At 37.1% G+C, this 22931-nt stretch overlaps 2 protein-coding genes and 1 long non-coding RNA gene across 3 annotated transcripts; all 3 read left to right on the top strand.

The window, feature by feature from the left end:
- The first annotated feature begins 1729 nt into the window (after positions 1 to 1729).
- Positions 1730 to 4502, top strand: LOC145626221 (uncharacterized). Its single transcript, XM_081678651.1, has 2 exons — positions 1730 to 2368; positions 4100 to 4502. The coding sequence occupies exons 1-2, from the start codon at positions 1868 to 1870 to the stop codon at positions 4145 to 4147; spliced, it is 549 nt and encodes a 182-aa protein (XP_081534777.1). The 5' UTR covers positions 1730 to 1867; the 3' UTR covers positions 4148 to 4502.
- Positions 4503 to 4720: 218 nt separating this feature from the next.
- On the top strand, positions 4721 to 5877 carry LOC145626220 (uncharacterized). The gene is made up of 2 exons (XR_014110973.1): positions 4721 to 5286; positions 5710 to 5877. It is a non-coding gene; the product is annotated as an uncharacterized LOC145626220 (long non-coding RNA).
- A 1884-nt stretch (positions 5878 to 7761) lies between these two features.
- LOC145628371 (nuclear pore complex protein NUP96-like) lies at positions 7762 to 22542 on the top strand. The gene is made up of 5 exons (XM_081680661.1): positions 7762 to 10556; positions 12043 to 12166; positions 18679 to 18827; positions 21389 to 21486; positions 21706 to 22542. Exons 1-5 carry the CDS (start codon positions 7959 to 7961, stop codon positions 21899 to 21901), a joined length of 3165 nt encoding a protein of 1054 aa, XP_081536787.1. The 5' UTR covers positions 7762 to 7958; the 3' UTR covers positions 21902 to 22542.
- Positions 22543 to 22931: the final 389 nt, after the last annotated feature.

Raw genomic sequence — 22931 nt, 5'->3', positions numbered from 1 at the left:
TCTTATCTTATGCTCAGTTGGAATATCAATGTTGCATGAATGAAGATCCAACCTTGCTTTGAATTTTTCAATTGGGTTTTATGGGCATGTTACTTTCGTTGGCCCTATATGGCTGTGGCGTGGCCCATAATGTTCAATTCATTGAGAGGTTGTTAGTCGTTGAGATATTAATTTTGCCCAAGACATAGGCATTTAGCATATATCTTACATTTGTTTACGGAGTAATAAGCCAGGCTTGATTGTTGATGAGGGTTAGACGATTGTAGCAACTAGCACGTGGGCTTACACTCTTAGAGGGGTTTGTCTTAGGCCAATAGAAAACTTGCCCTTTTATTGGTAATTATATCAATCGACTCGTGACTTTGACATGCATTTAATTGTACATTAATTACACAGATTGACTCGTAATTTGGACATACATTTAAAAATTAACACTAATTTTGGAAATATTTTTAATGCCTGTCTAATGTCCTGCAAGCGTTTGGCTTCATAGCCTTCATTTGTACTTAGGCCTGTTCTCTTTAGTTTAATTACAGTTCAGTTCAGCTCCAATCAATTTAGTTTCTAATTTTCTTCTACCATAAACAATTCATTTTAGCTCTATTCAGTTTAGTTCTTCTTTTTTTCACTAAATCATAACAGGCCTTTAGAGTACATGTTTTATCTTACATCCAAGTGTACACAATACCTTCGTTTCATATTATTACAACGATTTGACATTTTCTACTCACACTTTAAGACATTAAGTCATTAACCGTTATTTCTTTATAAATTCCATTTCAAAACTCTATTACAACGGTTTGACATTTTCTACTCAAACTTTAAAACATAACATTGAAGTAAAGAATTTAACACTTAAGCCTTATAGATATCAAAAACAAAACTTATTAAATCACATATATAGCACAAATTTAGGAACATCTCAAATCTTATGTTCTCTCTCCATTCTTAAATTACCTGTAACATTCATCTATTTTATTTCTTATGAAAAGCTAGCAACGTTTTCTACTTTGGCATAGATCACCATTATTTATGCTCTCTTATTATTAACCCCAATTGCAGAACTTTTTGTTGTTATATCTTTTGAACTTGTTTGCATTAATCTTTTATTGTTTTACCTCCCAACAACATAATTACAAAACCTTAATTAACTCCATGCCCCTTGGGGCTTGGCCAGAGCTAAGGATTTGCTTATAATTTTTTAAATTTCAAAGCTACTTGCTTAATCATTAGAGTTTAAAATGAAAATTAGCTTGGCTAACCAAACTAGCTTAATTTGCTTTATCGTTTGGCAAGCCAATTTGCTTGAAAAAAAAATGGAGATAGAATGCTAGCCAAGTAATTGTATATTTATTAACATGCTTGAAAAAAAGATGGAGATCGAATGTTAGCCAACTACTTGTATTTATTAACATATGAAAGACAATAAAACATCAAGTTAATAGCTAACCATCGAGACACAAATTAGCTCATGATTTGAAGTGTCAATACAAGCTTCTTTGACCATTAACTTGCTATTGAAAATGCTCTAACCTTCTAAAATTGATGTATTTTTTTTCATAAAAGGTAAGAAAAATAATCATTCGATCAACGGGTCTTACAACTTTACAGAAAAATAATCATTCGATCAACGGGTCTTACAACTTTACAAGTATTTAGGATCGAATATGCTCTATAGCATTGCATAATCTTATCTATGATCATCGTCCTAATCAGCTTTTGGACTTTTCCTCACTCAGTAATCCATTTTTTAATGTAACTCCATTTTTCTTCTCTACCCTCCTCTCTCCTACAAATTCCGACTCTTCTCTCTCTCATTTTCTCGCTCCTCTGAAAAACCTTCATCTTCAATTCTTCAACATCATCAATGGCTTCCGCAAAACCCTACCTCACCATTTTCTCTCTCCTCTTCATCATCACCATTTCTCTCTCCTTAACTCCATCCTTCTCTCAATCTCCAACTCCGCCTTCCGTCTTCGATATTCTCCCCAAATTCGGCCTCCCAAGCGGCCTCTTACCCAACTGCGTCAACAACTACACTCTCTCTCCCGATGATGGCGCTTTCGTCGTTGACCTCGACACTTCTTGCTACATTCAGTTCGATTACCTGGTTTACTACGAGAAACGCATCACTGGAACCCTAAAAATTGGGTCGATTACTAATTTGAAAGGAATTCAAGTCAAACGATTCTTGTTTTGGTTTGATGTTGATGAAATTAAGGTCGATTTGCCTCCTTCCGATTCGATTTACTTTCAGGTTGGTTTGATTAACAAGAAGCTCAGTGTTCATCAGTTTGAAACTATTCATTCTTGCCGTGATTCCGTTTCTGCTGCTCGCGGCGCGAACCTTCGTTCTTGGAGCTTCGAGGTATTATGATTTCTTTTTATTGTTATGTTTTGATGTTTCGATTGTAATTTAATCAACCTTATTGAGCAAGAATTGTAATATTATTGATTTAGGAATAAGCTAATTATGTTATGAATTGTGATTTTCTAATTTCTATAGCTGAATTTGATAGATTATCCAATTATATTGATCAAGATTCATGTTTGTAAACTTGGCAATTGATAAATCAATGATTTAAATTATTCATCTTAGTCAACTCTATCTTTTGGTGGTTTGTCAAATTTAGTTGTTTTAGTCAAACAATGTGAAATAGGAATAAGACTAATATAGTGGTAGAAGATAAGGTGTGGAATTGTCGTTACTAATTTTTGTATTATTGGCGTCATTTGTTGACTTGGGTAATCAATTTTGTAAGGTTTTTGTGTCTTTCTAATTTTATCCCAGCAAGTTTTGAAAGCTTAATCACTGTAGTTAACTACACCCTTGGAGTTGCCAATTGTAGAACTTGCTTCATGCCGATCATCGGCCTCTGCTTTGTGATTTGAGGAATTATTATGTGTTTATGCCCATCTTATTTGCTTGGTTGAAGAGTATGGATCGACATTCTGTTCTCTAATGTTCAATCTTGCAATGCAATACAATTCTGAGAGATGAAGTTTTAACTACTGACAAAGTTCCTTTTATGGTGTCTTGATCATTCTTGTTAGAATTCAATAGCTATTATAAGAGGCATGTCTTGTACTAGTCTCTTGCTCACATTCTGGACATATGCGTTGGTGCATAAGCTGTCATTTTGCGGTGTTTTCTGCTTAAAAGTTAAAACTGTTGTTACAAACTTATTACTCATACTTACAACGGAGTAGTATGCTAAGTATTAGCATTATTGGTGACTTGGTACTTATCTAATGTTGCTTCTTTCTTATTTTCACCGTAGCACTTATTTAATCCTTGCTTAGGGCCCAAAATACTCCAATAAAGATGCTTATTGAAGAACTTGTTTCTTGTAGCTTTCTGATTTGTTTGTTACTGTGATTGCTTGTGATTGGATTAAGGCCAATAAGGTTATGAAAACTTAGATAATATAGGCTAATGTTTTAAAAGGATAGCATTTGTGTGATAATGTAGTTTGTTCTGTTTGCATAATGTGGTTTGGCATTCCGTTCCCAAAAGGTTTAGAATATCCAATTCAAATCTATTGTTGTAAGTTTAAATACTAACAAAGACTCTGCTCTTGACAATCATTTAAAAGCGTGTCTCTCTTGCTAAACATTCCAAGGATGTGGGCTGGTAGTGAGGGGTGCCTTTTTTTTTTTTTTTGTTATTTTCTGCTTGAAATTGCTAAGAACTTACTGCATGGTAGTTTGTGTGGTTCTTGCATATTCTGCTTGCATGGGTATTGTTCCATCAAGGTAAAATAACATGGTCAGTTGGGGAAATTTAAGCAAAGCTGCTTTATTGAGCTCAAGTTTCCTCTGGTGTTTCAAAATTTACCTTGAAGATAGTACTGGGTATTGTAATGTTAGCTATATAGTCTTGCTTAATCAAGATGTAGAGCTAAGTGAGTGGTTCCATTTTTTAAAAACAAGGCCATACATTTTCCTCTATCTTTAATTTGTACTAATCTGAACATTGTGGTTTAGTTGATGCTTAGTGTTGTGTTGTATGATTGATAGAATTTTTCTGCAGCTTAATTTTTGTTTAGTGATTTTCTTATTAAAATCGTTCTCTTATCTTGCCTTATTTTGTCTGCAGCTTCCACCTCCTATTGATGGAGATATCCCTATGTTGCTGACCGAATAAAATGCATCACTTATCAGTGATGAATGAAGGCTCAGATTGCTTGTTTTCCCCATAGTCTAATAGCAGAAGCTGAGATGGCCTTGCCGTAAGACGGAAGTTTGGTCTCCGGCTGCTTAAGATAAAAGTATAATATGTACATGACCCATGTTTTAAGGGCTTACACTTGTATTACTATTTAGTGTAGAATTCTTCTCTGATGAATGTATCGGAGAAAATGTAGCCTAGTAATACCCACTACCTAGTACCTAGAATATGTGTGTAATACTGTAAACAATCCTGTGATGGATATTTTCGGCATCCTGGAATCTACTATTTCGTACATGTTATCTACTTTGAGTTTCTGCTTCGCTTTTAACTTTGTGGCTCATCTCTGAATATACCAGGCTAAATTCTGTTTCTACGTGCACAATTTGGGATTCATTTATCTCACAGCTAAGGGAAATCACTCTTAAAAAAAAGGCATGCTCATTAGAAAAAAGTGTCCATTAACGTACAGTTTTAATTAAGGAAATTAAATCAGCATTGACTTGCAGTATTGAATTGTTTAAGTCTTTACCAAACTTGGCCAAAGATCATAAGCTCGTGTATCACGGGGAAGCTGTCACCCTCAATCCCCTCATCTTCTGTGTTTTACATTATCCAATCCCTTTCTTTGAAACAGCATATGGTCCAATCCAAGCATGGGTTTCTTGACCGTCTTTTCTCTCCTCTCCCTCATCATGATCCTCTTCCAACCCCCCCAACTCGCAGCGACAGCCATCTCCATCCATGAAATTCTCCCTGCATTCGGGCTCCCAAGGGGTCTCTTACCCGACGCAGTCAAGAACTACACCTTCTCTGCTGAAGATGGCAGCTTCATGGTGGAACTCGAAAAGCAGCCTTGCTATGTGCAGTTGGATGAGTACTTAGTCAGCTACGACGAGCTCATATCAGGCACCCTCAAGCTGGGATCAATCACTAACTTGGAGGGAGTTCGGGTGAAGTGGTTACTGCTATGGCTCAAACTTGATGAGATTAAGGTTGATTTGCCTCCTAATGATAACATTTACTTGCAATTTGGTCTTGTCAACAAGAAAGTTGATGTTCATCAGTTCCAGACGATTCATTCTTGTACTTCTCGGCATTTGTGGATGTTAAAGGTACATTCTTTCTGTAATTCTACCCTTTCTTATTATCAATTTGTCAAAAATTATTGATATAGTACTTGAGATCAAACTGTTACTGTGTTAGACTGGTGTTAAATATGTTGGTTGATGACTAGGTGTAATAATGCCTGCCCTTGCTTCTAATCGTCGTGTAAAATGTGAATCTGTCAAGTTGTTGTTAAGGTCAAATTTTTGGGCCGTGTATCTTGAATGCGTCTCATTATTTATAGTGCATAAATACTCATAAAGATTTGCCACTTTATAGATTTGGTTAGAATAATATACCAAGATTGCTCTTTAAAAAATAACTTGTCATGTATGTGAAAAAGAAAAGTGACTTGTCATTTAAAAAATTATTATCTACATTAGTTGTCAAATTTTTAATTTAATTAATGACTCGTTTTTCTTGATGGCTAGGTGCAACGGTTTCCAGCTCAAGTTGATGAAATGCCAAATTATGCTATGGAATGAATAGTGTCAACTACTTCTTAAAGGGTCTATTAATTGGATTTTCTAATGCACGTGCTTTATTGTACGCCTAATAATTACCTCATTTAATAAAATGCATATGAAATCTTTTGCTCACTTTTTAAAGCGTCTTTATAACGAAAAGTGTATAGATTTAATACTCTCTACATCATAGAAATGCATACATTTTAAGTTTATACACATAAGCACGTCAAGAATTCATTAAAACTGTATTGATTTCCAATTGATCATATTATAAAACGATTATTTTGTATGCAAGTGTATTCGGTAATTCAGAGTCTACCATACTAGACTCTAACTAATCCAGATTAGAGTTGTGTCAAGTCTCTATCAGAAAGATAAAATATTGGAGGGTAGTGAATCATTGTATCTAAGATTATTGACACCAAAACTTCATCTACCTTAACATAGCGTATAAGCAAGCACTGTGTCTACAATAGTCAACACCACTTGTTGCATATTTTCATACCTCTCTATTGAATATGTTAAATACGGGTCTGGGCCGCACCCGTCATGGGAGAGTGCAAGTCCACCACTTCACAAGACCAAGTAGGTTCCACCTCAAAACCATATGGTAATGTGGGGAGTAGCCCCTTAGCCTTATATAGTGGTGGTAACTCTTAAATTCTTTCGATGTAGGATTCCATTACCACTACACTCCCCCTTTAGTGTTTTTAGTGTGGGACAAGAGAATGCTCACATGTGGGTTGTTCATGGGTTCAACAGAATCATGGCTGCTCTTTCATGGAGGCTTTTCCTAATCATCCTATCTCTCTCCTCCCTCTACATCTCTAATTCTGATCATCCATCCAACCCCATCAACGACTCACAAGATTGTTGTACTGGTCTCAAACAAGTGCTCAAGGATAGCAAGAAATGTTTGTGTATTCTTGTTAAGTGTTAGAGAATAATAATTAACTAAGATTATACTATGGGGCATTATTACCTATTTCCATTCTTGATCTAAAAACTCTAACGTGAATGGTTGAATTGTTGCATAAAAATATTTTCAACACGTCTCCATTTATGATTTGATTTTCATTTATAAATTATTGCCATCCGTCCTCGATAAAATACTTCCAATTTGAACCCATTTTCACGTTCCGAATAACAACTGTCCACGAATGATTGCCAAGACCTCGATATACAGTTACATTGCCATCACGGAGAATATGCCCTAATGTGCCTGGGATACGCTTCAACATTAAAAAAACGAATATATGTAAAAATTATCGAATATGTCCACCTTGTACGTACAATACACAAACAATTACTTACCAATGCAACACGCCTTCTGTCATTAACAACTACTTCGAAACTTGGATTATTCCATAAATTCATATCTCTCCAATTCTGCATGTGGTTCTTAAAATAATAAATGAAAAAAATCAGGTGATTACTAAAACCTTAGCTATAGACACGTTCGAAAATGTACTATCATTACCTTCTTGATCATACTTCACCTTACAACAAATACTACTTAACTGTATTGCGTTGTAATCTAAGTGCTCAATTTTTTGGTTCAATTCTAAGGGCTTGTTCACATTTACTTAATTCCAGTTCAGTTCAGTTCAGTTCAACTCCAATCAGTTCAGTTCAGCTCCAATCAGTTCAGTTCAGCTCTTAATTTCCCTCTCTCATAAAATATTTATTTCAGCTCAATTCAATTCGGTTCAGTTCAGCTCTAATCAGTTCAGTTCAATTCAGCTCCAATCAGTTCAGTTCAGTTCAATTAAGCTCGGTTTAGTAAATATGATCAGACCCTAAGTCTTCTTATAGTTTGTAAAAGGATAGGGAGTTACAATTATGAGAAATGCCTAGTTACTCACTGTGAGTTATTATAGTAGTAAATCACATGACATTTTTTAAATAAATAGAAAAATTTACACCAACTCTACCCTCTTAATTGCACATAAATTCCCAACTTTACCTCCGAGTTTACCTCCATTGCCTAAAAGAAAACAAAATATAATCCCTCTTTTTTACCCCAAAAAAACCTCACTCAGGCTTCGCGTTTTCGCTCAACATTACACTCTCTCACTCTAAACCCCTAATTTCCGTTTCTTCTCCTTTGTCCGACGACTGTCAAACGCCTACAACAACAACAACGACAACAACGAGCAGCCAAAGGTTTGAAGTTGAGTTGCTCATTCTTTTTATTTACCTTTTTTTTAGTTATGGAATTTGATATTTTTCGTGATATACAATCTTCCTCAACAAGACCCACTTTTGATTGTTGTTCTGCATTTCAAATTTCATCACCATATAAGAAAAGGAAGACAATTTGGGGTGTGTTAAATAATGGGGTTTTACCAGTTTTACGATGTTCTGATTATTATACTGAGCCTTCAATGAAGGAATTAGCTGCATTAGAGGGGATTAAACCTGGGTATTGTAGCAAAATTAGGGATTTTGTTGTTGGGAGAATTGGGTTTGGGAGTGTGATGTTTTTGGGGGAAACTGATGTGAGAGGTTTGGATTTGGCTGAGATTGTTAAGTTTAATAGGAATGAGATTGTTGTTTATGAGGATGAGAGTATTAAGCCTGATGTTGGGGAAGGTTTGAATAAGCCTGCTGTGGTTAGTTTGATACTCAAGTTTGGGAAATCGGGTGTCGATGGTGGGAGCTTTTGTGGGGTTGTTGATAGGTTGAGAGAGAGCTCGGTTAAGCAGGGCGCGGAGTTTATGTCGTATGATCCATTGAGTGGGGAATGGAAATTTAGGGTTCGGCATTTTAGCCGATTTGGGCTGAGTTTGGATGATGAGGATGATATTGTGATGGATGACGCGGATGATGAGCCGGGTCATGATCATGTTGAGATGGATGACGATGTTGGTGTAGGTGGAGGTGGTGGTGGTGAGGATGAGGGTTTAAATAGTAATGGGTTTGATATTGGCCAGAATGAATATGAGCTTTCTCATTCGCTTCCTGCTCATCTAGGGCTTGATCCCGCTAGAATGCGAGAGATGAAAATGTTGATGTTTTCGGGTGATGGTGATGAGGATGAAAGTTATGATGATTATCCGTCGCATGAGAAACAATCGAGTCAGCGAGATAAGTTTCCATTATACAATTCAGGGTTAAAGGTGAATTTTAAACCAAGTCCTCCGCCACCCAGGAAGACTCCAGTGCCTTTGCTTGAGTACAAGTCTAATGGTTTTGATGTAAATGCTCCTGGGACTCTTCTATTAGCACAACAAACTAGATCACCATTGAGGGTCGTTAAACCGGAAGGTTTCAAATTGGACCCTGAGCAAGAAACACCAGTATCTGGTTATCATTCACGAAATATAGTTGATGCTGGGTTGTTTATGGGCCGATCATTTCGTGTTGGATGGGGACCGAATGGTGTCCTTATTCATAGTGGTGTGCCTGTCTGTAGTAATGATCGTCAAGGAGTATTGTCTTCAGTAATAACTCTTGAAAAGGTTGCAATCGACAAGGTCACTAGAGATGAATCAAATGAAGTGAAAAAGGAAGCTGTTGATCAACTATTTCAGTCACCCTTAGAATTACACAAATCGTTGAATCATAGGTTTCTTGAAGTTGAAGTTGGTTCCTTTAATTTAAGCCTTCAAAAAGTTGTATGCGATCGTTTTTCTCTGTCAGATATCTGTCGTAACTATATAGAGGTAGTCGAGAAGCAACTTGACGTTCCTGGTATGTCAGCATCTGTTCGTCAGTCTTTGATGCACCAAGTGATTGTATGGGAGCTGATTAAGGTTCTTTTCTCTGAAAGGGAGGCTAGTGGAAAGGCCGTGTATGGTATAGAGGACAATGACGAAGATATGATGCTGGATGGGAAAGCTGCTCGCCCAGAAGTTGACCCTGAAGCACTCCCTCTGATGCGGAGGGCGGAGTTTAGTTATTGGCTACAAGATAGTGTGTACCATCGGGTACAAGAAGATATGAGCTGCTTGAATGAGGGTGATGATTTACAACAGATCTTTCTTTACCTGACTGGAAGACAGTTAGATGATGCTGTAGAATTGGCTGCTTCTAGGGGGGATGTGAGGCTGGCCTGTTTATTAGGGGAGGCTGGTGGGTCTATGGTGAATCGTTCCGATGTAGCTCAGCAGTTGGAGCTATGGGGAGTCAATGGCATGGACTTTAACTTCATTGAAAAGGATAGGATACAACTTTATGAATTGCTTTCTGGTAACATTCATAGTGCTTTGGCTAATAAAAGCATTGACTGGAAAAGGTTTTTGGGGTTGTTGATGTGGTATGAATTACCACCCGGCACTGCCTTGCCTGCTGTTTTTCACACTTACCAACATCTCCTTACTGAAGGAAAGGCTCCATATCCTGTTCCAGCTTATATTGATGAGGGACCAATTGAGGAGACTGTTCAAGTTGCGACAGAGGGGCGGTATGACCTTGCTTATTATCTAATGTTGCTTCATGCTAGTGACAATGGTAATTTTGCTGGCCTAAAATCTATGTTCAGTGCTTTTGCATCAACTAACGATCCACTTGACCACCATATGATCTGGCATCAACATGGAATTCTTGAAGCAATTGGTGCCTTCAGTTCTAGTGATCTTTATATTCTTGACATGGCATATGTTTCTCAGCTATTGTGTCTAGGGAAATGCCACTGGGCCATCTATGTCGTCCTACACATGCCCTATTGTGAAGCCTTTCCTTATCTACACTCCACAGTTATTCGGGAAATCTTGTTCCAGTATTGTGAAACCTGGAGTTCTCAAGAAGAGCAGCGCAAATTCATAGAAGAAATGGGTGTTCCATCACAATGGTTGCATGAGGCTTTGGTATATTTACTTCCTCAATTCTGCAGTATCTTTCCAGCCACTATCCCATTTTGTGTTATGCCTCACTTAATATATCAGTGTACTATATATTGTCAGCTATTGCAGTATTTTCTTTTGTCACTTTTGAACAGTACTTCTATAACTTATAACTTCTTAATATGTGCATTACCTTACAACAATCTCATTTGGAGTAGGATTACTTGTTTAGTATTGTGTTATGAGGCTACATATATTACTGATATAAGTTTTAGAGTTCAAACTCCAATTAGGGTTTTGGTATAAAACTTTTTTCTTGTAAACAAGCAATGATATGAGTAATATTTTGCACAGCCACACAGGCTTCATACGGTTGAGATTCGGTTCTATGGTAGTAGAAGTGGCTGGAAATTGTGGCAATTAATCTATCTGACTAAATCATTTTTGATAGGGTCTTTTTCTAAACAAGTGCTTCTTTTGGCCATTTGCTGTCACCTTGCTTGAGGAAGTTGTCATTTAGGTTATTGCCAAGGCCTCTTGTTAGCATTTATGGCCATAGCAGGCCCTTAACTTGCTGGATCCACATAATAGTTTTTTGATTTAGTGGTGGGTCGTGGGCCTGATGCAGTGGATTTTAATGGTCATTACTGTTGGCCCTTGGCGGTGGCAATTGAGTACTCTAGTAAGTTTAAGTAGCAATATTGGAATGATTTTGGAAAGTGGGATGTGACTTTGATGAAATAGCCAAGGAGTTAAGTGGTTCTTGGGGCCTGTGTGAATTTAATATCTAAATTGAGTAGTTGGGGGGGAGGGGGGGTTGGTGGTTAACTCAGGTTAGAGGTCTTTGTGAGATTATAATTATACGTGGGAAAGAGAATGAAGAAGAGGTTAACCATGTACCATTTAAGGAAAGGAGTTGTCTTGATGCCTTTTCTTTTCGTGATTTTTCTATTACATGCAGCTCCCAAATTAAAAAGTTTTTTTTTTACTGTTATAGTTATAAATCTAATTGTCTAAGCGTCTAACCCATTAGGAGTTGGACCAGTGCTTATCTACCACGCATGGAATGCTCAAAGATGCTGGTTTTCTTGTCTTTTTGTCCTTTTCTATACCCTTAAATTGCTTAAGTGCCTAACCACCCAAGAGAACATCGAAAAGAAAAGAGAAGAAAAGGACAAACTCATGGACACATGTGAATTAAGATACACATTTCACTTGCTTCCTTCCCATTGAACACGTGTGGCTTGCCCAATCTGATGCAGGCTGATAGCTATCCATGTTCACTCATACAAGCACTTCTCTACTACTTTCCATATGAACAGACACAATCAATAAAGAGGTTGATCAAAGATTATGGTCTATCCTTGCTTCTGTAAATATTAACTCTGTGATATGGTTTGACTGTACTTTATTTTCAAAGATTTGCATGTGCTTTCCGTAGTGCAGCCAATCTCATTTCTTGTTACTCTCCTTTTTTCTTCTTAGTGTTCATATTCTGTATACATTGCAGGCTGTATATTTTCAATATTATGGTGATCTTTCTAAGGCTCTAGAGCACTGCATAAAATGTTCCAGTTGGCAAAAGGCTCATACAATCTTCATAACATCAGTTGTTCATTCTTTATTCTTGTCAGGTAAACTCATGTTCAAATCTTATGATCTCATCATTGTGGATGCCTGGCGGAGTTTTATTCATTTATTTAATTTTTAATTTTTGTTCTTGTTTTTGTTCTTGTTCTTGTTTTTAGTCTATTTCTTATTTTTTTTTTATTTTTGTTTTGTGTTATTGCTTGTGTTCTTGTTTTAGCCATTAGGATTCTTTGATGCTGGTGTTATAATTGATATGATGCTCAGGCTTAGCCAAATTACCCCTTTCTCTAACCAACATAACCTAGTCTGGGAACCATATATGGGTTAGACTTAAAGCAAGAGGAAGGGAGATAAACTTTGTTAGGGTTTCAAAAACTCTATATATGAGATTGGAGCACCAAGTTAATAGAAAGGAGAATGAAATGTTGGAGCTTTTGGTCGCCTGAGTGATGTGAGCCCTTTGGAAGTAAGTGAGAGAGAAAAGAGGCATCTTATTGAAGAAATGGTCTATAACTATAGTGCTTTAACTGTAATGTAACTTTCTTTACAATAAAGTATAAAAAGAATTTCAAAGTACAGCCAGCAATATTGATCTTTTTCTCATAAAACCCTCACTGTCTCTCTTTTATTTTACAGAGCCTATCTCCTACATGGTTTGCTAGTTTCAAAACAGTAAAATAATGAGTAAATCATTTTCATCTACTCCCTCTGTAATGAATTAATTACAAAAAATGAATATTTTATTTCTCATAAATAATAATAAATGTTTCCATTATTTTGTTATTGAGGGATTATGTTTGTTTTTTCTCATTTCTTTGTCGACTGCAAGGCATTAATTGACTTTTACATACCAGCTTCATAAGAATATAAAATGTTCCTTTTAGGGAAAAATTTTGCTGCTAAGTTGAAATCCAAATTTTGGATACTGTTCACATCAGTTGAAACACTCTTTAAGACTGGGCAAATAACATTTATAGTGTGTTTGATTCTGAGCATCATAGGTTTAATAAGCAGATTAACAAACCATAATGTTTTGGGGTTGATAAATCAGCATTATTGTTATTGCTGTCAAAGGAGATTAAAATATGTGATGCTGTTATTGCAGTTGGACTTAATAGATGTATTGGATCCAAATAAATCAAAATCAAATTTTTTCATATCTTTTAGGAAAAAGTGTAAATAACCCCACTAACTTTTCAAGTTTTTTCGTATTACCTCCTTTGAATTATTATTTTTATTTAACCCCCTCACGTTTCGCTCCGTTACTTAAATCACCCCCAAATCACCCAATTCCGTCAAAACTAACGGAATATTCTCAATATTCCATTAGCTAACAACTTAACAACTTAATTAATTTACTAAACTAAATTAATTACAATACTAACCTCTTTATTCTTTTAATCCTCTTATTAACAACTTCATCATCACCTTAATTCATCTTTATCTTCAATCCTCTTCACCTTCATATCATCACCACATCAAAACACACCCTCCATCATCAAAACACTAACCAACACCCTCACTCTAGCCAACCAAACATCACAGCACCACCCCCCTTCATAAAAATATGACCTCAATCTCACGTACAACGAAACCCTAACATCCTCATCATCATCTTGATCATCGCAATTGCAACCTTCTACTTCCAATTCAACATCACCAGCAACTACAACTACATCAACGATTGCGGTTGAAATCGTCCTTGGCCCGGCTAAGTTCTTCGAGGCCCGATTAAAAGTTGGCCAGATTCCAAGAAACAAGCCTAGCTGCACCAAAATTCAGCCCAAATCCTTGAAGAATTGTTCAATTCGAACCCTCAATTATGGTTGAAATAAGCTCGACGTACGCGGCTGAATTCAGGCCAATATTTCGAACTTTAGATTTAGAAATGTAAGTTGAGAAGTTCGAAAATTTGAGTGGGAGTTGTTGGAGTTGATAGATTGAGGTAGATGGATAAGTTTTTGGGTGTGAAATTGCGAGTTTGAGTTGATTTGAGGATGAGTTTTGAGGGAGGAGTAGGTTCGAAGAAAGAGAAGGTGTGCATGAGTGTGTTATGTGGTTGTATTTTGGGAAATGATGAAGGTGACGATGGGATCGCTGTGGTGATGGCGGCGACATCATAGTTGGTGGTGGCGGCTGGAGTTTACTAAGCTGTTGAGGAAGGTACATGATGGTTCATGGTGGATGTTTAATGAGGATGTAGTTTTGGTTGATTTCTAATAATGCTTCATAAGAGTTGATTAATTAGTAAAAAGTGGGCCCCACCGTTAGGCTTTAACAGAAAATGCAAAATAGGGGGTGATTTCACTAACGGATCAAAACGTGAGGAGGTTAAATAAAAGAAAAAAAATTCATAGGAGGTAATATGAAAAATCTTGAATAGTTAGGGGGGTTTTTAACAATTTTCCTATCTTTTAGCAGCTAGTGCCTTTCATCCTTGTTTGCATACCTGTATTGAATTGAACCATGTACCATGTCACACTGTCTCCTTCCATTAACAACTATATTAAGTAACCCCAACTCATTAATTTGCTCTTAGCTCCTCTCTCACAAAGCATAAATACTCCAACTCCTTTTTTTCACCTTTGCTGCTTCAGATCTTAAGCTCTTGCTTTCTTCACTTCTTTCATGAATAAACCTACCATGTTTTGGAAGTTCCACGTCTTTAATCCCTCACCAGAAGAGTTCCTGTGTTGCACATCTTCAGTTGAAAGACTTCTATGCTTTGCCCCATCATGTCAACAAGCTATTAACCCCTAAATTGTCCCTTGTGTTTGACCCTAATTTCACCATGTTCATACATGCTTTACAATTGTAAAAGTGGAGGTGGAGATCATAACTCAGAAAAGCAGTTGTTGTGGTGTGGGCGTGTGGCTATTAGAGATGGCAATGGGTCGGATCTAGACCGGATCCAGGTAGATCCATATGCAGATCCGTTTTTGTAACCTGGATCCAGATCCGATCCGGATCCGTCGGGTATGAGAACTAGGGATCCATATCCATATCCGTTGGATCCTACGGATCCGGGTCCAAAACGGATCCTATACGGATCCTTCATATTTTACTAAATTTGTCCAAAAAATAATGAATAATTTTTAGGATAAAAAAAACACATGCATTTAATTCAACATAACCACTTAACCAGAGTGTAATATTAACAAAAACAAAAAACAAGCAACTCAAAATTCACAAATTAAGTACAACATAACCGAAGTATAAAATTTACTCAAGAAATCAGTCAAACAAGCAACTCAAATAGTAGATCTATTAAAATTACTTGACATGAGTATTGAGTGATACAACCACAGAAAAATTCACTACTTTACATGAACATAACATAATCGAAGTGAAGAATTAGATATAGAAAAGAGGGCTTGATGTTAGTACGTCGGTGAGAAGAAGTTTTGTTGATGGAGTGTGATATCGGAGTTGCGGTCGCCGAGAAATGTTGAAGAGATTGGGCGGCAAGGTTGCCGGAGAGTTGATGTCAGTTCTTAGACTTGCTTGTTTAGTGTAGAGAGAGAAAGTTGCCTTTGGGGTTTAGGGGGCAGAAGAGAGAAGATAGAATTAGGGATTGGGGAGAGCCGTGGGAATGTGGGATTGATTAATGAGAGTGTTAGGTCTGACTTGAGCTAAGAGTTAGTGGGCTGGGCTTGCTTACATGTTACATGAGTGATGAGTTACATTTTAGTATATTTTTTTTTTAAAAAAATGGATAAACGGATCTGGATACGGGTATTTTATTTGGACCCGTACCCAGATCCGTTTTCAAGCACAGGATCCGTATCCGACCCGGATCCGTCGGGTCTAGATTTTGAAGATCCATATCCGTAAAAACGGATATGGATCCACGGATCCGGATCGGATACGGATCCATTGCCATCCCTAGTGGCTATATTTGTTTAAGGCTGGTATTAATTGGTTAACAAATCTTTTCAACAATATTTGGTCTACATTAAGGATTTGCATTAAGCCCTAATTTACTTTTGTATGTTGTTTGCGTGATGAGGTACCATTCTGTATGTTGTTTGCGGATGTATTATTTTGGTGGTTGAAAGGGCCAAAGGGGTTAATGGTAGTTAATGGTAAATTGGAACTATGGAGGCAAAGGTTAGAATCTTGAGGTTCAAGCTACCTCAGTAATATACTAAAAATAGAGAATTAATATGGCTTTAGTACTCCGGGTGAATGCTTCTGAGTGATATGCTTTAAGTACCTTGGGCCAATTATTCGAAATAAATGGTGATATAGTCCAACATGTGGCTCATAGGATTGAATTTGGGTGGCTCAAATAGAATGCACTTCATTGCGCTCCTTAAAAGCTGAAGGGAAAATTCTATAGGAAGTTGTAAGATCAAAGTTGTTATATGGTGTAAGTGTTGCTATATGGTGAAAGAACGCATTAATAAGGTAGGAGTCATTTTGGATATGACATGTTAAAGGCAATATTCTTGGAGCATTGAGTATAATGTGGTCTGTGGATGATGATAAAAATCTAGGCATGTCATAGAGATCATTGAAAGTTCTTCTGATTTACTTTCTTGCTCTTATTTTTGTGTCACCTTTTTAGTTCCTTCTTTAGTTCAATACATGAAAGATGAGTGCAATTTGTTTACTGGTGACGTAAGTCACCACTCTCTTACTCCAAATCGCATATCAGTGGGAAACAGGGAGGAATTGACTTCTCCCAAATACAAGCGATGGAAATTATCTATTCTGGTTTCCTTGATTCTGCCCTCGGGACCTTGTGTTCTTGCTGTAAATAGTATGGGTCATAGGGAAGCATAAGGAGGCCTGTGGCTTGTATTCGCGCCACACCCCCTCCCCCCTTCACACACACACACACACACACCCCACCCCGCCAATCTCCAATGTGCCAATAGTATCCTCATTTCTCAGGTTTGAAGTGGTTGTAATCACCTGTTGATGTCTGTTCATTCCTGTCCCTACTGTGTGTCAGACTTATGTTTAGTCGTGGCTGCTGAAATCCCTGCCTGGCACCTGGTTTACTTGTACTCCTTGTACGAATTTAATGTCAACTTTACGTGCAGAAGTCCTTCTCATTAGGTGCTTTGCTTCCTTTTTCAGGTAGCAACGCTGTGTGTGTGAGTGCACTTTCCTTTTTCTTAGATCCTTGACCAAACTTTTCTGTGTTTCTCAATATTTCAATTTGATTTCTTTCTCCCTCTTTCCTGTGGGGGTTGTAGTGCCTTAGGCAATCTGTTTCACTGAGCGTTAGCTTCTCACTTTCTCAGGGTACAACCCATAAACGAATATTCTTGGTGTAGGTGATTTGAAATTTATAAATATTATCTGGCTTAATGAAATTACTGTATCTTGGATTCCTTACTATATCGCTGACTGTTTTAAACCCCTTCCTCTTTTTGGGTTCTTATATAGTCTTATGAATTGAAATATCTGATCTCGAAGTATCACATTGGACAATTTTTTTTCTAGAATTCCTGTACCTATACCTATAAAAGCTATTCAAGACAACCAGCTGCCCTAAGACATGATGAGATAGATATCAGTCCAAAATTCAAGTGGTTAAGGTTTACTTGGCAGCTCCTGAAACAAGTCTTGGTGGGTGAGTCTTGACAAAGCAATAGGCTGGGTGTGGGTGGGTTCCAAGGGTCAACATTTTCTAGCTCTTGAAAACATTCTGCAAATGGTCAAAACTTGGGGGACTAGACATGCTCTCAAGTGGGATCTTGTTTGGTTTGTCTGAACAGGTAGTTTCTGATATCAACAATTTCAAACCCAATAACTTTTACCTTCTCAAAAACCGTGGAAAGTAAATTTTGTTAATTTGGGACAGAGTATTTGAGTTATTATTTCATTGTATATTTTCCTGGTTAATAAATTAGTCAGTTTGATTGGCTATTCAAGATAAAGTATTGCCTCTCTTTTTAGCTTAGTATGACTGCGCCTTTATTGCCTTATCTAAAAAAAACAGGTGAATTTATATTGCTGCCTAAATAGAGTGATATTCTGTATAAAGAGTTTATCGAGAAAAGATATAAGAAAACATTGTATGCAGCACTACTCATGACATTTCAAACAATATTTATACGAGTAATAAAAATTTCCTCTTTCCACTCAATTTAGCTTATTTTATATGAAGTATGACATTACCAGAAGGCACAGTGAATCTTAGGCTTGAAATTATACCTATGGCCCTGTGCATCTTCGGCTCTTATTTCTAAGTTGATACAACATTGAATATTCCCCTCTGCATTTTCAGCTCTTATTTCTGCTTCATCTTTTGATATTTAAAGTTAGAATCCCCTTTGGTCTTACCATTGTATTTGCTAAGAATGTATATATTGGTGATATTGCACCATCTTACTACGAAATCGAAAATTTTGAAGTTATAACTGAAGTGATTATGTGAATGTGTTTAATTTGATGGTTTTTGGGTAATCTTTCCCATGAATCATTGCTGTACTGCCTTTTCTGTTTGCTTGTCAAAAGTGTTCTAGTTGACTAATTTGGAGCCTACAACGCTCTTGCCAATACTCAAGTCAATAATGTTAGTGGTCTTATGTAAATGCAGCCAAAGACTCAGAGATTTGTATGTTGGCAACGTCAATGGAGGATTATAAGTCAGAGATAGAAGACTGGGACTTGGGAGCTGGAATCTATATCTCATTTTATCTGTTGAGGAGCTCTCTTCATGGTGATCAAGATGATATAAACAAATTGGTAATTATATTCAACTTTACCACATTGTGGCTGGATTACATTTTGAGCTTGACCTAATGCCTCGATAAGCAGCTTCACATGATAAAGCTGTCAAAGTAATGTGAACTTATTGCTTAGGCGGCTGAATCATGTGCAGTTACTGCTTAAGTGGTAGCTGCTTTAGCTGCTTTTCCAGCAAAAGTATCTGATATTCTGTTTTTTGTTTATATGGACGTTATTTGTTGGATATTTTGACTTTTACCACCAAAAAAAATGTTTTTTACCATCAAAACTTCTAAAACTTTTATTTTACCACCAAATAAAAAATTAAAAATTGTTTTTACCACCTGTCGTCAAAAACCTAACGGAATATTTAAAATTCTTTGAATTTCGTGTCAAGCACATGCTCTTTAAAGGTTTTGGGGGGGCATTTTGGCCCTACGGATCCAATTTGAAGTTAAAATTGACAAAAAATGATAAAAAAATGCCTCATTTATCTCGATTTGTGTGAATACGCAAAACAAAACATTTTTGATCATTTTTTGTCAATTCTGACCTCAAATTGGATCCGTAGGGCCAAAATGGCTTTCTAAAACTGTGAAGAGCATGTTTTGCGCACGAAATTCGAAGAAATTTTTTAAAACCGTTAGATTTAACGGTTTTCTTGACGTTAGGTGGTAAAAAACAATTTTTAGAATTTTTTTTGGTGGTAAAATAATAGTTTTAGAAGTTTTGGTGGTAAAAAACATTTTTTTGATTTTTTTTGGTGGTAAAAGTCAAAATTTCCTTTGTTGTTTGCTATTGACAAAATGAAATAATATGATAGTATCTGATAGTGTTTCAGCTTTGGTTACACTTAGCTTCTTAATTTAAGCTGTAGTGGGGCAGCTGGTGGGTTAAATTTTTTTTTTAAAAAAAAAAACTCATTATTCCTCTGTTGTATAGCTTTCCAATGTCTGTGAAGCATGAACTGCCTGCAGGGGTTGAAACCCCCAATACCAAAGTTGGATTGGCAATTCTTGTGATCCATGTCTTGTAGATTCCAGAATTATTTTATGTGCTCCTGGAATGCTTGCTGCAGACTAAATGGTTTGATCAACTCAGGAAAATGAAAGAAAATTAATGGGCTTGGTGTCTCAGGATGAGGGTAGAATGAGTTGAAGGACTTTGTGGCTCTCAGGCCCCAGGCCCCATGCACTGAACTAGCCTAACCTTGATGTGCAACAAGCCCAAAGAAAGACTTGAGGAAACAAATACTCCCTTGATCTTTCTCCAAAACATCTGTATGTGCATTCAGAATGCACTTAGACATAGCACTAAAAAAAACTGTCTATGCATGCTTGTGCCCAGTGTCACATAGTTCTCTCAACTGCCCGCGATCCGCGAACTGGAAAAAGCGACTTATGGTCGGTTTTGGGCTAATTTTGGTCCATTTTAGGCGAATTGCCAACCGAAGAAGCGAATTATAAAGCGAACTATGTGACTCTGCTTGTGCCTAACCTTGTGTTGAATTGTTGATACACCACATGTGTCATTAGGGTCAATTTCGTTACCCTCCAATAGGCATTTCATCTTGCAACAGACACTAATAAGTGATAATTTTTTCTATGTGATAATTGATAGGTCAAATGCAAGCATTGTCTGCTCTTATCGTATCATTGTACCATACCCAAGCTAGTCCTTTGAATTGCTTGTTTCTTGCTACTTGTTAATGCTATACACTTCATCCAATCATCACTCAACATGCTCTAACCAGAACTTTGGCTCCACTATAAGCCTTTATTGTCACAAGAGTGAATCTTCATGATTGACAGTAGTATGACTGGTTTGGTAGACGCCTAGATGGCACTAGATGATGGTAATGGGAATGGATTTATACATAGTATTTCAAGGCAACTATCCTGCCAAGGTCTATGGTAATGCCACTTCATCCCCGAGCATATATTTTTCTTCGCAATTTTCCATTTTCACCCGTAGAATCCTCTAGAATGATAATATATGGTAATGCAATGTAAAAAAAGAAGAGATGCCTAGCATTCTACAGGCATTTTCATTTAATTTAATTCTTATTACCACCATGTAGTACCATCTATCAAGCGGGTGAAAAAGGTAGCAAAATGTGCTTTTTAGGGCTTTAGGCTGGCTCAGATTAGGTGGTGATCGGAGTTCTGGGAGTATTCGGGATTATTGTAAACTTATTTTATTTGAAGTAAATCAAAATGGCTTTTTAATTTGTAGCCAACCAAGCACTTAGCTGATTAGCCTAAATGAAGCCCAACCAGCATTAAAAACTGACAGATGGTTTGTTGAAATCTTTATTACCATAAACTGTCGTAAGGTTTATACAGCTATCAGACAATCACTGTATGAGCAAGCATCGAGACTATTACAAAAGAGATTCAGAAACGAGAACCCATACTAACTTTGGCCAAAACATGTGTGTTAGTAAATTTCACAAGCAGAAGACTATTTATATGGGAGTAGTTCTGTGGTTGCATTGGGAGAATAATTCTGTGATTATCTAGTCCTTCGAGGCTTTTGCTCAAACTAATATTGTGGAATTGTATCATCATCCTCTTCAGGATTCTCTTGAGAGTAAAGAAGCAGCTTGTAGGGAGTTCTTCAATTGCTTAAATAAGTCTCTAGAAGTATTGGGAATCAGACTACCCACAGACGCAAGGTATGCAAGTTTAGCTTTGTTCACTTGTTTATGTTCTGGATTTTGTAATATATACCGTCATAGTTATTATCTCTATTCTTTGGCTGTTAGTTATGAGATGAGCAATAACATGGGGATCATTAGAAAGGCGAAATATAATGCTTTATGTCAGGTTTATGTTTGTCTCCTTTTATAATATCCCCAATACCAGAAACTAACAGCAATCATTGTTTTCCTTAGAGTGGCCTACTCAAAGATGTCAGAAGAGATCAGCAAATTGCTTGTATCTGACAGTGGAGAAGATTCAAGACGTGAAACTCAGTTGACCTGCTTTGACACCATAGCTGCTGCTCCAATCCCTGAAGATCATCGCTCTTGTCATTTACAGGAGGCAGTGTTACTTTTCACTACTTATCTTTCGGAGACAGCCACATAACCTTTCTTCTGGCCAGATAATGACTAATGAATGAACGGATGCATTTCAATCTCAATTGTAAACTTCCGATAGAATTGTTCCACCGATGTGCCATACCAGCTGATCCTTTTCAAGCAGCATGCAACAGGTGTAAAAAATTATGGCAGAAAGTATGCAACAACCTTTGGTATGGTGCTTTATGGCAGGTCATTGTGGGTTTATAATCAATATTTACCTGGTTCTTAAATCATGACTCTCCTAGTCTCCTGATGATGCTACTAGCAATGTACCTGCTCATGGTGGATTAGCATCTGTCTATGACTCTGATTATGTCATGTGGTCATGTGGATACTGGGAGTGCTGCTAAAGCGGATATCCAAGTCAGGTTTGTGGTTGGTCAAGTTTGTGCTGGTCATGCAGGTTAAATTCATGTTCGGTAGAAGTAGTTTGGTTAGTCAGTCATCTTGGGTTGGGTTAGTTTTTTGTCAGCCCTAGTAAAATGTTGTCACATGTTCAAGGTTTAGTGGATCCTGCTAACTTCACATAATAGTGCTAGAATTTGCAGGTCTTTTATTATATTACTAGCTTAAGACCCGTGCAGATGCACGGATATTCATTAATATTTTTTGTGCAATTTTGAGTTTTGTAATTGACTTGATGAATTTTTAATTAGTGGTGTATAATGGGAGTAGGGATGGCAATGGGGCGGGTCGGATGCGGATGATGGTACCTCCTCCATACCCATACCCGCCTAAAAATCTTATACCCATCCCCGCCCCACCACCCATGGCGGGTACAATATCCACATCCATACCGCCCCACCACCTGTGGCGGGTACAATACCCATTTTGAATTGGTATGCGCAGGGGGAAACACTTGGGCCGAGTGTTGAGTGAACAGTTAAGGTTATTTTAGGCCAAATTGTATATAACCCCCGCCAACTTTTTTCACTTTCAAAATGAACCCCATCAACTTTTTAAATTTTATTTAACCCCCAACAACTTTTGATTTCACCCTCAAATCCTAACAGAGTTAACTTTCCGTTTACCTG

This window comes from Chenopodium album, chromosome 4 (genome assembly GCF_948465745.1).
Source record: "Chenopodium album chromosome 4, dcCheAlbu1.1, whole genome shotgun sequence".
NCBI lineage: Eukaryota > Viridiplantae > Streptophyta > Magnoliopsida > Caryophyllales > Amaranthaceae > Chenopodium > Chenopodium album.
Note: the sequence above shows the minus strand (reverse complement) of the source record. Positions and strands in the feature narration are given on the sequence as shown.

Excerpts from the sequence above, each read along its gene's own strand:
- LOC145628371 (XM_081680661.1), top strand. The coding sequence starts at position 7,959 with ATGGAATTTGATATTTTTCGTGATATACAATCTTCCTCAACAAGACCC. Across the intron at positions 18,828-21,388 it reads AAGATGATATAAACAAATTG|GATTCTCTTGAGAGTAAAGA; the intron begins GTAATTATATTC and ends CATCCTCTTCAG. Across the intron at positions 21,487-21,705 it reads AGACTACCCACAGACGCAAG|AGTGGCCTACTCAAAGATGT; the intron begins GTATGCAAGTTT and ends TGTTTTCCTTAG.
- LOC145626221 (XM_081678651.1), top strand. The coding sequence starts at position 1,868 with ATGGCTTCCGCAAAACCCTACCTCACCATTTTCTCTCTCCTCTTCATC. Across the intron at positions 2,369-4,099 it reads TTCGTTCTTGGAGCTTCGAG|CTTCCACCTCCTATTGATGG; the intron begins GTATTATGATTT and ends TTTTGTCTGCAG.